The following is a 17,036-nucleotide window of genomic DNA, read 5'->3' as shown; positions in this document are numbered from 1 at the left end:
GCTAAGATCACAGTTTAAAACGGTGCCCTGTAATCATGATTGTAAGTTTTGTTTGGATGTAAAAGTTGCACTAATATACTACCTTATAATATCTCTCAAACATCTTCAAGTGCCCTTCATATTATGGCCAGCTTTTTGTCCTCTTGGGATTTTGCTGTATGCAAAAACGTTAAACAGCAATGAAACGAATGGCTAAGTTGCTTATCAAGAAAGACTTGCATTTTGAAAAGCATATTTCACTGCCTCAGAACATCCCAAAAAGCTTTATCACCAATGAAGTACTTTTGAAGCGTAGTAATGTTTTTGGTGTTGAGGGAAGCCTGTTGAATCAGATATCTGAACAACTTGTATTTGTTTTCCAAATGGTGTGTTGGATTTTTTATATCTTTGCTTAAGACCTTATCTAAAAGGTGGCATTGTGGCAGTGCAATATTCCTCCTGTACTAAATGACTATAAGCCCAGATTACTTGTTGAAATCACGAAGTGGGACTTCTATCACAGCTTTCTGACTTAGAATGTTACCAACTAAGCCAAGCTAACAACTTGGAATAACTACTTTGATATGATTCTGGTGCATATAAAACCATCTGGGAATGTTGTTGATGGTATTCATATACTTTGTATGTGCAGACAACAGCAAGTGTTTCTTGGTGTCTCTTCTGGTGCTTCTCACATTCTTGGACAGGATATGTGAAAAAGCTTGACATCTATTTATCATAATCAACCTCTTTTTATCCACATTGTTTTCAAAGTAAGGTGCATGCTACAGGAAAGCACTCTTTCAGGAGCTCTATACGTCTCTGGATAGTCTAATGTTCTTTGGATATGATTTTAGTGGTCAGATTGATATGTGTTCCATGGTCTGAGACTCATGGCTCCAATCGCACATCAGGTTGTCCTTCCTCTTTCACTTATGGAGCAAGTTGCCACATTGTCTGTGCCCAGTGTGGATTCATTTGAGCGCAGTTCATTATCTTCAAGGGATTTGAAATCAGTATCTTCACTATTGTGTCAGTTAGATGATGTTGCGATGCATACAGCATAAAAACCTGTGATTCTATCCATCTAGATACTGGATTGCAGCAGCATAAGGATTAGTTACTGTTTCCCAGAATGACTGGTATAGTTTTAGGCACTTTGTTGGTAGGTTTTTCAATTCTTTGTGAATGGGAAGATCAGTGTTGCTTGTGACTTTTTCATCTGTCAAAGAAAAGTGGCATCATGGTAAATGCCAAGTCAGACAATATGGCACACCACCAGGAATTGTTCAGTTGGAATAGACTTAAACATCCCTAACATTGTCCTCATGGTGGCATTTAGTGGCATGTCCACAATCTTTGTGTGGCCGCTGCAGGACTATAAGACTGAGCAGTATTCTCCAGCAGTATAGACAGACTACTGTTGTGGTGCAAAGTGTTCTGGGTATACTCCCCGTAATGTTCATCTTAGTTTCTGGGCTAGTTTCATTCTGGTTTTTATTTTTGAGCTGGTGGTGATGAGTTGAGGCTGTTTCATGAGAGCCCTGTCCAGAATGACACCCAGGTATTGTGGGTTGCAGTCATTTGCTGGTCAGCATCCTACTTAATTCCTCAATGTTGATGCTACATTGACTGTATTACATCATTGACATAAATGACCTTCCAGGATTTGGTGCAGAGCATGAGCACTTTATAGCTGTTAAAAAAGGTACTGACCCCTGTGGCAGATCATTGGTGAGTGTTCATGGTCAGCTTATCTCCTTATCAAGATAATGAGAGGAGGCAGTGGTATTGTGGTTGACTAGTAATCCAGAGACCCAGGGTAATTCTCTGGAAACCCAAGTTTGAATTCCACCATGGCAAATGGTGAAATTTGATTTTAGTAAAATTTAGTCTAATGATGACCATGAAACCATTGTCAATTGTCATAAAAGCCCATATGGTTCACTAATGTCCTTTAGGGAAGGAAGTCTATGGTCTTCAGTGGTCCAGCCTACATGTGACTCCAGATCAACAGCAATGTGGTTGACTCTTAATTGCCCTTAAGGATTGGCAATAAATGCTCGCCAAGCCAGTGATGCCCACGTCACATGAACAAATTTTTAAAAAGCTTGAACAGCTACTTCTCAGGGTGTTGTTTCTAAGAAATCTTTCATCTATAGTTATTGATTTGGGTGTCACTAGGTGGTGCTATAGCATTAACGCAATAGAGCTTTACACAGTTTGGTTGTTGAAATGTAATTGGGGCTCCTGCTTTTGGATGATTTAATTTGGTAAGCAGCAAACCAAACTAATTAATGTGGCAGACTTTCATTCCCTTCTTTTGAAGGCACCGATTATAGTTTGGTATAGTTGTACAAGTGTCCTGCCACAACCTCATGCCTCACTCAAATGTGCAAATCTGGATGGTGGCTGTTGAGAGTATCACAGCTGAGTCCATCTCTGTTCTCGTCTGTTACCCAGAGATGCTCATTTTGCATCAGAATTCAGTTTAGAGCAATCAGGAGCAAAAATCACAGCCAACTGCTTTTTTCATTTTGTGTCATTGGCTGTTGAAATCAAGCTATTAGTTAATTAATGAAGTGATTAAAAGCCGTATCAGCGCAGAGTGGAAATCAAGCCTCCAATCTACCCAGTTTCATAGCTTAGTACATCATGATAACCTGGAATTGCATGGTACCTTTTCATGCAGTATATATCCCAAGGTACATAACAGAAAATAAATGCATACCAAGAAAGAGAAGAGTTGGAAACATTAATTGAACACAAGCAATAGAGAGGTTTGAAACAAGAACAGAAAATGTTGAAATACTCTAGCCTGGCGGCAACAGTGAAGAGAAAAATAGAGTTAACTTTTCAGTTTAATGATCTTTCATCAGAGTGGTTTGAGATTTTTGTAAGCAGAACGAGAGATAACCAGGTTGAGTGAATTAGAACAAAGAGAGAATAGCGTAGAGCCTTGACAGCTGAAGGCTCTGTTACTGAAGGTCAAAAAATCATGTAGGGAAGAGGCCACCGTCTGAGATGAAGAGCATGCATTGTTAGAGATGGAGCTTTCAAAGATAATGGGCAAGACTGCGGAGATACTAGCAAGCAGTGACAAGGATGTTCTGTGATCTTGCTCACAGTAAATCAAAACATGAAGCCTGCCTCTCTTGACTTGTCTCTGTTTTTGTATTGCTCTTTTTCACTCTCTACTCGAATTAACTACTTTCCTGTCCCTCTTCCCTTACCTTTTCCCATGAAGGGAGTGGAACACTGCTTCGACATTTCAAGGATTGCATTTTCAGCCTTTCCTGTTTGTGGTGTGACAATAGTGTCCCCTTAAGAGATTTTTTAAAAAATCATGATCCCTCCAGCTCTCCGGTCAGTGTTTCTCAGCTCACATCCTTAGGTGATGTCATTGGGAGGAGCAAATAAAAATACTGTGTGCAGCTCAGGGTTGATTTTAGTTTTGTTTTGGCTGCAGTGCTAGAAGCATAGCTGAAAGAAGTCTTTTTCTTTGTTCTTATTTTGAAAGTTTTACCAGTTAGCTGAAAGCACATCGTTTGCCATCCTGCAGCAAGAAATCTGTGTTTTGGGGTGCTGAAGATGACAAACTGCTCTGAGTTTTCAAAACCATTTGAAATCGGCATTCAACCCAGGGAACTGAATTCCAGTATCACGCGTGCTTTAGTCTGTGCAGTGATCAATCTGTTTAAAGGGTTTTGTTTATTGGGATTTTGGTTTTAATTGGAACACATTAGAGATATTCATTAAGAGTTATACAATATAGTGGTTGTTTTGTTTCTTGTTTGTAGTTGATAAAAGTTGTTGCTAATTTTCTTACTATACATGTTAACTATATTCTTAAATAAACTTTGTTTGGTAAAAGCTCCCTAGTGGGTCACTTGAATTATACCTGAAGTGAAACATCTCATGCTTATCCTAGTCAAATTCAACTTTTAAAAAACTTATGGTTTAGGCGAGCTCCATAAAACACTTTGAAGTTTCTGCCCTGAGCCACAGCAGTGGATTGAATATTATTTTGTGGGGGTTGAGGGACGTTGGAGGGAAAATGGAGGCTGGGGGAGTAGACATATTTAGCCAGGTTACAGCCAATTACTGAAAACAGCATGAAGGGGCCAGGCGCTCCAAAACTGTTGCAACATGCCTGCACCCCAGTCATTTTCATTGTCTTTCGTATTCCACCATCTGTTATTTTTGCCTCTGCGTTGTCTTTCCATCCTAATTTGTCTTGCTTGCTCTCCTTCAGCTGGCTCCCACAGCGCAATAAACCAACATTGGGCCTGGGATGTCCATGCTGATAACAGTGCTGCCTACCTTAGAGATCAAGTAATGCTGATCTATAGAGCTTGGTAAAATCACTGGAAAAGTGAAGAGGGGAGCCATGGGTTTTAATTCGGTGAGGTGGAATGTAAGGTTTGGCTCATTATTGAATTGATTCCTGGATGCTATCAGCATTTGTTGGGGTTGGAGACTGTTCATTGTTTTGGGGTCCTGGTTGGGTTTTGTGACCATTGATTGGTAAATAAGTTGTATGTTTAAATAACTTATCTACCTCTTTCAGGTACTAAATAAGTGTACAACCACTTTAACATTTTTTTATTCTCAACCAGCAAATTTAACAGACATTTTTTGCACATCAGGCGAGCGTCCTGGGCTCACAACTCACTGTAGAGGATCAACTTTCTTGCTAATAAAATATTCAGCTTAGTAAAGAGTCAGTGTATTTCCATAAAAATGGCAAATGTATGGGAAGGGGGACAAGCTAAGATGTCTGTGTGTGTTTGGAATAAAGGTGTTTCCCTGCAGAGTAGGTAAAACTGGAACTGTCCTTGTTGCACAATGGTTTTGGTAACAAGTGAGTGGAGATCACATGCCCTCGCTCTTGCTTGGGAAATGCTAAGTGATTGAGATGGGAGGAGGAATTTATGTAAATCGGATAGATGCAGTGTGGAAGCAATGTACTGTGGATTATGTTCATTTTTCTCAAGATATATGTAGACAAGATGTTTTCTCTGGAATAAGTACTAGTGCAGAGTTACAGCACTCATTTAAAATAAATTAAATCCACGATTGATCAGACTCACTTACAAACTCTGATAATGGTTGGACATTGTTGTCTCAGAAGTAATTCATTGCCTGTGAAGCACTTTGGAATATCTGCCAGGTGCTATATGAATGCAGGTTTGTTCATTCTCTACAGACTAATGGCAGTTAATATAGATTTTCAGTGAACTCTTTTTCCACTAATTGTTCATCCTCGTACTTTCTGAAGGACTTTGGGCATGGCCATGGTTAATTAACCTTGTGTGATTGCAGATATTGCATTTTGGTACATTAATCATAGAGCCATGGAGAATTACAGCATGGAAACAGGCCCTTCGGCCCAACTTGTCCATGACGCTCTCTTTTTTAAAAACCCCTAAGCTAATCCCAATTGCCCGCATTTAGCCCATATCCCTCTATACCCATCTTACCCATGTAACTGTCTAAATGTTTTTTAAAAGACAAAATTGTACCCGCCTCTACTCCTACCTCTGGCAGCTTGTACCAGACACTCACCACCCTCTGTGTGAAAAAATTTCCCCTCTGGACCCTTTTGCATCTCTCCCCTCTCACCTTAAACCCATGCCCTCTAGTTTTAGATTCCCCTACCTTTGAAAAAAGATATTGACTATCTAGCTGATATATGCCCCTCATTATTTTATAGACCTCTACAAGATCACCCCTCAGCCTTCTCTGCTCCAGAGAAAAAAGTCCCAGTCTATCCAGCCTCTCCTTATAACTCAATCCTCGCGAGATACCAAATTCCATTTTTATTTCAGACAAGGTCCTCATTTTTGCATTTCGCTCCAAAGTAGTAAACATTTTTTTCTCTTTCCAATACATGGCTACAGCCATTTGCTGCTTAAGCAAATTCATAAGAATATAGAACTAGGAGCAGGTATAGGCCATCTGGCCCCTCGAGCCTGCTCCGTCATTCAATAAGATCATGGCTGATCTTCGTGGACTCAGCTCCACTTACCCGCCCGCTCACCATAACCCTTAATTCCTTTACTGTTCAAAAATCTTTGCCTTCAAAACATTCAATGAGGTAGCATCAACTGCTTCACTGGGCAGGGAATTCCACAGATTCACAAACCTTTGGGTGAAGAAGTTCCTTGTCAACTCAGTCTTAAATCTGTTCCCCCATATTTTGAGGTTTTTCCCCTGAGTTCTAGTTTCACCTGCCAGTGGAAACAACCTCCTGTTTCAATCTTATCTCTTCCCTTCATAATTTTTTGTGTTTCTATAAGATCGCCCCTCATGCTTCTAAATTCCAATGATTATAGTCTTAGCCCACTCAGTCACTCCCCATAAACCAACCCTCTCAACTCCGGAATCAACCTAGTGAATCTCCTCTGCACCCCCTCCAGTGCCAGTATATCCTTTCTCAAGAAAGGAGACCAAAACGGTACACAGTATTCCAGGTGTGGCCTCACCAGCACCTTATACAGCTGCAACATAACCTCCCTGTTTTGAAACTCTATCTGTCTAGCAAAGAAGGACAAAATTCCATTTGCCTCCTTAATTACAGTGGAACCCCGATTTAACGCGAATTCGGATATAACGTGATGAATCATTGGACCCTTTTTTTTCCGCGCAAATTTAGCATGGCCCCGATTTAGCGTGACCCTGCTTTTTTCACGATAACATTTTATGGACCCCAACCATCGCGTTATAATGGGGCCGCACTGTACCTGCTGCAACTGCAAACCAACTTTTTGTGATTCATGCATGAGGACACCCAGGTCCCTCTGTACAGCAGCATGCTAGAATTTTTTTATCACTTATGTAATAGTCCATTTTGCTGTTATTCCTACCAAAATGGATGACCTCACATTTACCAACATTGTACTCCATCTGCCAGTCCCTTGCCTACTCACTTAAACTATTTATATCCCTTTGCAGACTTTGTGTCCTCTGCACACTTTGTTCTTCCGTTCATCGTAGTGTCATCTGTGAATTTTGACACACTACACTTGGACCCAACTCACAATCATCTATGTAAATTGTAAACAAATGCAGTCCCAACACTGATCCCTGAGGCACACCACTAGTCACTGATCGCCAACCAGATAAACACCCATTTACCCCACTCTTTGCTTTCTATTATTTAACCAATCCTCTATCCATGCCAATACATTACCTGTAATACTATGCACCTTTGTCTTATGCAGCAGTCTTTTGTGTGGCATCTTGTTGAATCTCCCTTCTCATCCTCTTAAGGACCAATGATAACCTTTGGCCACTCTTTGTTTTATATATTTGTAGAAACTTTTGATATTTGTTTTATATTCTGAGCTAGTTTACTCTCATAATCTATCTTACTTTTCTTTATACCTTTTTTATAGCTTTCTGTTGACCTTTAAAGATTTCCCAATCCTCTAGTTTCCCACTAATCTTTGCCACTTTGTATGCATTTTCTATCAATTTGATACCCTCCATTATTTCCTTAGATATCCATGGTTGATTATCCCCTTCTCTACAGTCCTTCCTTATCACTGGTATATACTTTTGCTGAGCACTGTGAAAAATCACTTTGAAAGTACTCCATTGTTCCTCAATTGTCCCACCATAAAGTTTTTGCTCCTAGTCTACCTCAGCCAACTCCTCCCTCATCCCATTGTAGTCTCCTTTGTTTAAGCACAAGACACTAGTATTGGATTTTACCTTCTCACGCTCGCATCTGTATTTTGAATTCCGTGATCACTCCTTCCGAGAGGATCTCTAACCATGAGATCATTAATTATTCCTGTCTCATTACACAGGACGTGGAGATGCCAGCGTTGGACTGGGGTAAACACAGTAACAAGTCTCATGTTAAAGTCCAACAGGTTTATTTGGTAGCACAAGCCACTAGCTTTCGGAGCACTGCTCCTTCAGGTAAGTGGGAGTTCTGTTCACAAACAGGGCATATAAAGACACAAACTCAATTTACAAAATAATGGTTGGAATAATGGTCCACCATTATTTTGTAAATTGAGTGTGTGTCTTTATATGCCATGTTTGTGAACAGAACTCCCACTTACCTGATGAAGGAGCAGCGCTCCGAAAGCTAGTGGCTTGTGCTACCAAATAAACCTGTTGGACTTTAACCTGGTGTTGTGAGACTTCTTACTGTCATTACACAGGACCAGTTCTAGGATAGCTTGCTCCCTCGTAGGTTCTGTTACATACTGTTCGAGGAAACTATCGCGGATACATTCTATGAACTCCCCGTCAAGGCTGCCTTGACTGACCTGGTTTGACCAATCGACATGTAGATTAAAATCCCCCATGATAATTGACGTGCCATTTTAACATGCATCAGTTATTTCTTTGTTTATTATTTGGTGGCCTATAGACTATGCCCATCAGTGACCTTTTCTCCTTACTATTTCTAACTTCCACCCAAATGGATTCAACCATTTTCTCCATAGAACCTATATTATTTCACTACCAACCTGATGTCATCCTTAAATATCAGAGCTACACTACTTTCCTTACCTTCCTGTCTGTCCTTCCGAATAGTTTGATACCCCTGGACATATATCTCCTAGTTGTGACCACCTTGTAACCATGTCTCTGTAATGGCGATGATTTGTGCCATCAACTCATTTACCTTGTTTCGAATGCGATGAGCATTTAGGTGTCCTTGTGACCACCCTATTTATCCTTTCCACTAGAACATTGGTCCCAGATCGATTCAGGTGAAGACTGCTCCAACGGTACAGATCTTTCCTGTTCCAATATCCCTTTTTCCTGCACCACTACTTTGGCTATGTGCTTATTTCCCTAATTTTCTCATCCCTATGTCAGTTTGCACATGGCTTGGGTAGTAATCCAGAGATTATAACCCTTGAGGATATTTTCTTTAGTTTAGCTCCTAGAGCCTGATAATCCCCAAATGGGTCCTCTTTCCTATCTTGCGTATGTTGTTTGTCCCAACATGGACTATTCATTACAGAACAGGCTGAAAACTGAGCATGTTGTAGGATCAAATTTGTTGATTCTATGTATTTATAATTAGTGTTTGTACTCAGGTGATTAGTGGATCTTTAGAAGCATTTCCTTGAGGTACTGCTACAGAAGTGCCATCAAAAGGCAAATTATGTTTCTAAGTTTTATGAAGATCTCCATGTTATACTTGTACTGTTCTAGTATTATGTACTTGATGCTTATTTCAGGAATGTAAGGTTGCTTTTTTTGTTTCTACAGGTACGTAAAGGTGGGAGACACAGTGTCACAGTTTGACAGCATCTGTGAAGTTCAAAGTGACAAAGCATCAGTTACAATAACGAGCCGATATGATGGTGTGATTCGAAAAATTTATTATAGTGTGGATGACACTGCTTATGTGGGCAAACCATTGATTGATATAGAAACCGAATCTGTAAGAGGTAAGTCAAATTTGCGAACTAATCTGTTTGGGGGTCATTGGAAATAGGACATTGTCATCACTGAATTTTTGTAAAAATGCCTCATTTCAATAAAAAATGCATGGAGCCTTCGTTTTTTTGAGTGTGAATGACGAGAGCCAATATAAACAAAATGGAAAATTTAAAAGGTGATGCAAAAATTGGAAGATCAATTCACATTCACAAATCTTTAAAGGTGGCAGACCAAATTTAAAAGTTTGTCCACAAAAAACATGTTGATTCCTTAGCTTTATAAATCAAGCCACAGCACGCAAAAATGAAGAAATTTTGCTAGATAACACCACCAACTTATATAGCACCTTTAATGTAATGAAACATCCCAACATGTTACACAGGAGCATTATAAAACAAAGTATGACACCAAGCCACGCAAGGAACTATTATGTCAAAGGGGTAGATTTTAAGAAATGTCAGGTAAGTGATGAAGGAGCAGCGCTCCGAAGGCTAGTGGCTTGTGCTACCAAATAAACCTGTTGGACTTTAACCCTGGTGTTGTGAGACTTCTTACTGTGGTGACCTTAGACCCAGAAGCATTCCAGTCAGGAAAATTTGTGATTTATTTAAATGATCTGCAGAATCTGTAGTTATTTTTAAGAATGTTTGAAGAAGACTTTTAAGAATTTCTATCGGTTGTAAAGGGATCTATTGTAATTTTCTTGGATAATATATACTAGTCCATGTGATCTGTTGAAACAACATCAAAAGGAAGGAAGTTCAGAAAGAAGCTAGGTGGCTGGCTTGAAAAAAAGAGCTTGAAAACAGAGGAGTTGCAGTGTGAAGGCAGTCAATTCACAAATGTAGACAGAAAAGAAACACAATTCTTGTGAAGCGGAAAAAGTAAATCTTAAGAAGAGGCCAGTTCCCTATTTGGCAGAAAAGCAGACAGGACCGATAGCAAGTATTATGCTAACAAGGCCTAAAACCTGGAAAGTTGTGTGAATAGCTCGAGAGATGTTAAGGAGAATAGGATTTTCACAGTAACTATATTCATGTAAACCTAGTTGTGATACTAATAAATAAACTAAAACAAAATGGGTATTATCCTGGAAGTGACCAAACTAGGGTGTTATTAATTGGTTGGTTAAAAAGGAACTCTGGAAAGCGACATCATCAGGGTTGTCGTGGCCCGAGGCAGAGAGGGTTAGTGTCTTTCTGATGGTAATTGCACCTGTGATACTCAAACGTGAAAGCTGCTGTTGGATAGGAATCCAGATGTATCTTGTATGAATAAAGAATAATATATTGTGGAACCATGTAGCTATGTAGTGATACATTATTTGTGATGCGAATACTTGTGGTTACATAAGATGTATATTTGTTGTATCAACTACTTGAAATAAAATTTACCTTTATATTTGAAGTATTATTTGCCTGTTAATTCAGGGTTTAATTTGCATTGGTTCTGATTCGGGTTAAAGTAAAAGATATAAAAATTGAAATCTGGTTGGAATCATAATGCCCCAATTCAAGAAGCGAGTCTGCACAGGCGCAGTGTCTCAATTCCAGTTAGCCAAAAACCAGACATTTTAATAAATTACGATGTATCAATTTTAGTTGTCATTAATTGAGTAAAACAACTTATCAGGCCAAGTTGGTTAGCTGCTTTGACATGGCAGGGAGCTGGACTAGTTATTGGCTTCATGCACCATTTTATTTACCCCACTCCAAGTGGTCCAGGCAACCCTTAATCACACCCACCCAGTTTGGCATATCTGTATTTTGAATGCAGCACAGTCGCATATCATTTTTAAAAAACATTATTTCCCTATTAAGTATATTTCTCAGATTTTAATAAAAATAAATTTATTTCATGTGTCTCCTATTTATAAATTAAGGTTCCAATATTTTTTCCTCCAAAAGGGACAAGATCTAAAATCTGACATGGACTCGTTCCTGAGTTTGCCAATTTTGAGACGTTGTACCTCCCTCTACTGGGCGCTGCATGTTCCTTGTATCATCGAATCCCTCTAGCACAGAAGGAGGCCATTTGGCCCATCTAGTCTGCACCTACGCTCCAAAGAGCATCTTACCCAGACCTGGGTCCCTGGTGCTGTGAGGCAGCAGTGCTAACCACAGTGCCACTGTACCACCCCAGTATATTTTGTACTACAAATGGATTTGACTTGTATTGAGAGCTTCATATCTTAATATATTTTTGGTGGGGTGGGGTGGGTAGTAAAGGTCTTTAGAAGTTGAGACTGGAATATTTGTCGGTAAAGGCTGTATCATAGTAGTCAATGCTCAAGCTTGGCAGGGGAGTTGGAACAAGGACCCAAGAAGCAGAGGTTATAACCACTGTTTACAGCTGTTTCACTGAAGGTTTTCAAGACAAAAATCCTTTCTTTAATGGTTGTATTAAGTGCTGTTATGGCAGAATTCCTACATTGTACCCATCACAAGTGATTTAGTTCTTCTGTCATGCATATATCTCACTCACCCTTGTGGTTTTTGCCAAATCGACTAGAAAATACTATTAATTTGTAAAATTGCATGTACAGAAAATTATCAAATGCTGTAGTCCTACACCTGCATTATTCAAGAGTTGAATGAGAAGTTAATTGAAGGGTCTCCAGTATATCCAACACTTTATTATTTTGCTTTGTCTTGTACTGGTTCCTGTATAAACAAAATTTGTTTCTGACTGGCAGCCAGAGAGCCTTTGATGTCCTCACATGTATTTTGTATGGTTGTACTAAGTTGTGTAATTCCCCCCTTTCGTGGTATTGTGAATGTAGTTGTGATGAAAATGGAAGATTTAAAATGCACATTGGGGCTTTGCATGCTCATTTTGGATTTATTTGTAAAGCACTAATAATGGGGAGTAGAACAAGTTCTTTTTTGCTTTTATTTCCAGGTGTCTCGTTCAGGCACTTCTAGATCTACCTGAGCGTGGGTTATATGTAGGGCAAAAGCCCCCTTGACACTGCTCTTTCAAGTACTTCTGGTTATATGAGAATACTTGGGTGTAGAGCAAACTCCACTATATTGTCCCTTTAAGATCTTTCAGCTTGATAGCTATTTACAGAACCAAAACTTCCCTCCCTTCTGTCCCAACAGATATCTCCAATGTCACAGCACCCTATACCAAAATGATTTTTACCACATGGTACACCACTCAGCTATTGTTCAGATTGAAATTGTGAAATCCAAAGCCCAATTAGTTTGACGAGCTGTGCTGTGTGTGTCCATTTTAATTTTTGGTGGATCTGGGACCCTGAGTCCCAGGGGTGAAAGTGCAGTTGCCAACCTGGTGCACCACACAGGCATGATACAAACTTGGAAAATCTTCATTCACAACCACGCCAAATATAAATTTGCAATTGCATTTTATTCATATTTTTATTGACACTAACTTTGCCTTTTTTTCGGAAATAGTCTCCATCAGATGCATTTTGTATTTCAATATTTGCACTGACATCTGTACAAATATATAGACTGGCATTATGCAGGAGGAATCAGTTCATGGACTAGGTAAAAATTCTAAGCCGAATGATCCTATGATTTTAACAGCAACTAATATCATTGACTTCCTTGTGCTTCTGTTGCAGCTGTTATTCCAGAGCAGGATGTAGTTGAAGCTCCTGCAGTGTTGAACGAGGAACATACCCACCAGGAAATAAAAGGGCAGAAAATACTGGCAACACCAGCTGTTCGCAGACTCGCCATAGAGAACAATGTAGGTTTTGAGATGGGCTCTTGATGGGCTGGCCCTTGTTTGTCTAACATTCTCCTATTATCAGCCACTAAAAGGCTGATTCACATCTGTTGCTGCAGTAAAAAGACACACTTGTTTTTGAAAGGTTTTCCAGTTTCTAGAAAACAACAGAAAGAAAGTTTTTGATTTAAGGTCATATATTAAACATACAATGTTATTTGCTGTCAGTGCTCTTCTTTGTAAAAGAAAAATAACCCTACAGAAATATGTTAGCTTAATGCAAACGTTGCCATGGAGCTGAAAGATTTTAAATGTAGCAGTGTCAGTGTTTGAGAAGATACCGCACGTAGAACAGATTCAAACAATAGTGCTTGGGTTCTTATTCAAAGAGTCCAGTTTATCTGATTTTTGTTTGAGGAGTTTTTGTACTGTAATCGAGGTGATTTACAGGTTATCATTGTTCACTTACAGTTCTCACTGCCATTAAATCTCCTGGCTTTATTCAGATTCTATTGAATGTTGACGGTTTCTTGGTGTTTCATTGTAACATTAGCAGCTTGAGTTGTGATTCAGCCTAGCTTTGTTAGAACAGAAAATTCTGGAAACATACAGCAAGTTGGTCACAATCTCTAAAGGGAATGATACTGCAGCTGTGTACTCTTCCGATGAAGAGTACACATCCTAAATGGCATAGAATCATAGAATGGTACAGCAGGGAAGGCTGTTATTCAGCCCAACAAACCTGTGCTAGCTCTTTGAAAGAGTTATTCAATTAGTCCCATTTCTCCACACTTTCCCCATATCTTGGCAATTTTTTCTTCTTTGAGAATTTATCCACTTAATTTTGAAGGTTGCTCTTGAATCTTTATTCGCCACCCTACAAAGCAGTGCATTCCAAATCTTGCCTACTCTTTGCCTTGTCAGTTAACTCAGTTGACTAGCCAGCTGGTTTGTGATGCACAGTGACGTCAACAGTGCGGGATCAATTCCTGTACCGGCTGAGGTTATTCATGAAGGCCCGCCTTCTCAGCCTTGCCCCTTGCCTGAGGTGTGGTGATCCTCGGATTAAATTACCACCAGTCAGCTCTTTATCTCAAAAGGGAGAGCAGCCTCTGGTCATCTGGGACTATGGCAACTTTACCTCATGTCGCTATCTTTATCTTTTTGCCTCATGTAACCTCTGCTTCTTTGGCCAATCACTTCAAATCTGTGCCCTCTGGTTATTGACCCTTCAGCCAGTGGATACTGTTTCAAGATTTTAAACATCTCTATCAAATTTCCTCTTAACCTTCTCTACTCTAGGGAGAATGACACCACTTTCTCCGGTCTATCTATGTAACTGTCATCTCAGTGTGCCTACAACCATTTGATCTGGACCACGACACCTTCACAGGTGCCCAGAATTGGACATAATACTCCAGTTGGGGCCAAACTGTTGTTTTATGTAGATTTAGCATAACTCCCTGGATCCTGTACTCCTTTCCTCTATTGATAAAGCCTGGGAGCTCATTTGCTCTATTCACCTGTCCTCCACCTACAAAGGTTTGTGCACAAACTGTTCTAAATGTCTGTGTTTGCAGCGTCTTTAAAATTGTATTTATCATATATTGTTTCTCCTCATTCTTCCTCCCAAAGTTTATCTCCTCACATTGCAGTGTTCACTTTCATCTGTTTTGTGTCCACCCATTCTACAAACCTGTCTTCTGTCTTATTGAAGTCTGTTGCTATCTTAGTTTTCCCCTAAGGATCCAGTCATGGCTCTCTCTGTCTCATCTACGTGCAGTGTCACCCCAAAATTCAGCTCAGTTTTCACATCCATGAAGATGACATTCAGTTCTATCTCTGCTTCACTGCTGCTAAATTATCAAACTGCTAGTCCAACATCCAGAACCGCATGTTTCCTGCAATTAAATATCGTGAAGAGTGAAACCATCAGCCCCTGCTACAAACTCCATCACTGTCTCTGGCAACTAACCAAGACTAATTCAATTTGTTCCTTGATGTTATATTTGACCCCAAGCTGAACTTCTGAACACGTATCCATGTCATCACTAAGACTGCCTATTTCCACCTCTGTGACATCACCCAATTCCACTCCTGGGATGTTTTATTATGTTGAAGGTGCTATATAAAAATAAAAGTAGTTGTTGTTCACTATTTAAGATACTTCCAAGTTTTGTCATCTGCAATTTGTGCCCTGTTCCCTAAGCCATTCAGGTATCTCAAAAACACCATTGGTCCTCATAGTAAGCCTTAAGGAATGACACTTTAGGTCTCACTCTAATCTAAGAAACAGCCATTCACAACAATCTTTTGTTTTCTATCCCTTTTGTTTCCATGCTAACGCTGCCCTTTGGCTTCATGGGCTTCAATTTTGCTATCAAGTCTTAACATATGGCAATTTATTAGGCACTTATATAAAGTCTGTATATATAGCATCAGCTACATGGCCCTCTTCCACCCTCTCCTTTAACTCATCACAAAAACTCAATCTGGTTGATCAAAAACAATTTGCCCGTAACATATTTCTTTTTCCAAGTGGCTGTAATAGTTTTTCTCTCAAAGCTTCTCCACCAGCTAAGTTCAATATGACTGACCTGTAGGTGCCAGATTTATCCCTCTCCCCTGTGCATTATATTTGCAGTCCTCCAATCCTTTGGCACCACCCCTGTATCTGAAAGATTGGAAGATTATGGCCAGCTCCTCTGCAATTCCTATTACTTTCCTTAACAACCTAGAATGCATGGGATAGAGCAACATCAAATTTGTGTCCCTCCCCGTCTCTCTGATAGCAACTGTTAAAACACCACTGACTAGTTAGTATCTTTATAATTGATCTGTTATACAGCTTAATTGCAAATATTTGATGCAGTATGTTCTTTATTCAGATAAAACTGAGTGAAGTGGTTGGCACTGGAAAAGATGGACGAATCCTCAAAGAAGATATACTAAACTACTTGGCTAAACAAACTGGGGCCATTTTACCACCATCACCTGAAATTAGTCCACCTCCACCGGAACCAGTTTTATCTAAGCCTAAAGGGGCACCACCTGTTTCTAAACCAATAACTCCAACTTTGGAGTTTACTGGAAAAGATAGAACTGAACCAGTTAAAGGTAACATGTTTGTGAATGTTTCAAATTTACATAAGTTTAATTGTGGTTTTTAAAAAGCGAGCGATCCGAATTGGTGTTGTAACACAATACATTGGAATACCAGTACACTATATGTACAAAGGTGAATAAGTATCAAAGTTTTCTGTACAGGGATTTCTCAATCTCCACACTGCTAATACTCAAAGCTGCAGTTGACAATCTGGTTGAGAGTTCCTTTTCTTTCTCATTTCTTCTGGGTAGAAAGGTCAGAAGGTAATCCATCACAAGCTGCTGTGACAGGTTTTCAAGCAGGCAGTTCCAGAACGATGAGGTGTTCGCTCTGCAGAGTAGTGGATGGGCATATAAGAACATAAGAACATAAGAAATAGGAGCAGGAGTAGGCCATCTGGCCCTTCGAGCCTGCCCCGCCATTCAACAAGATTATGGCTGATCTGAAGCGAATCAGTTCCACTTACCCGCCTGCTCCCCATAACCCCTAATTCCCTTATCGATCAGAAAACTATCTACACGTGATTTAAACATATTCAACGAGGAAGCCTCCACCACTTCAATGGGCAGAGAATTCCAGAGATTCACTACCCTCTGAGAGTTATGGAAATTGTTGAAATGTGATGGGCAGAAAGATGCAAGACATTTTGAAAGATTCTGTTCGGCTGAAGGCAACACTCCATGTAAATCAATCTCAGCCCTAAAAATTTACAAATGTTCCAGTTATAGTTTTTATTTCCAAGTAAATTCATGCGAACAACTAAATTAGTGCAATTATCTCATTTTTAAATATTCTGTATTTGAAACCTTGCAAAACATAATAGCTAGGA

The 17,036-nt window shown here is 39.6% G+C and overlaps 1 protein-coding gene across 1 annotated transcript in view; it reads left to right on the top strand.

Moving 5' to 3' along the window:
- dbt (dihydrolipoamide branched chain transacylase E2) overlaps positions 1–17,036 on the top strand; it is a 38,723-nt gene that overhangs the window by 11,312 nt on the left and 10,375 nt on the right. The window contains exons 4-6 of the mRNA XM_078218225.1: positions 9,226–9,407; positions 12,995–13,122; positions 15,990–16,218. Coding sequence (XP_078074351.1) covers positions 9,226–9,407; positions 12,995–13,122; positions 15,990–16,218 — 539 coding nt within the window. The remainder of the gene's footprint in view (positions 1–9,225; positions 9,408–12,994; positions 13,123–15,989; positions 16,219–17,036) is intronic.

The sequence above is a fragment of the Mustelus asterias genome, chromosome 8, assembly GCF_964213995.1.
Source record: "Mustelus asterias chromosome 8, sMusAst1.hap1.1, whole genome shotgun sequence".
Taxonomy (NCBI): Eukaryota; Metazoa; Chordata; class Chondrichthyes; order Carcharhiniformes; family Triakidae; genus Mustelus; species Mustelus asterias.
Note: the sequence above shows the minus strand (reverse complement) of the source record. Positions and strands in the feature narration are given on the sequence as shown.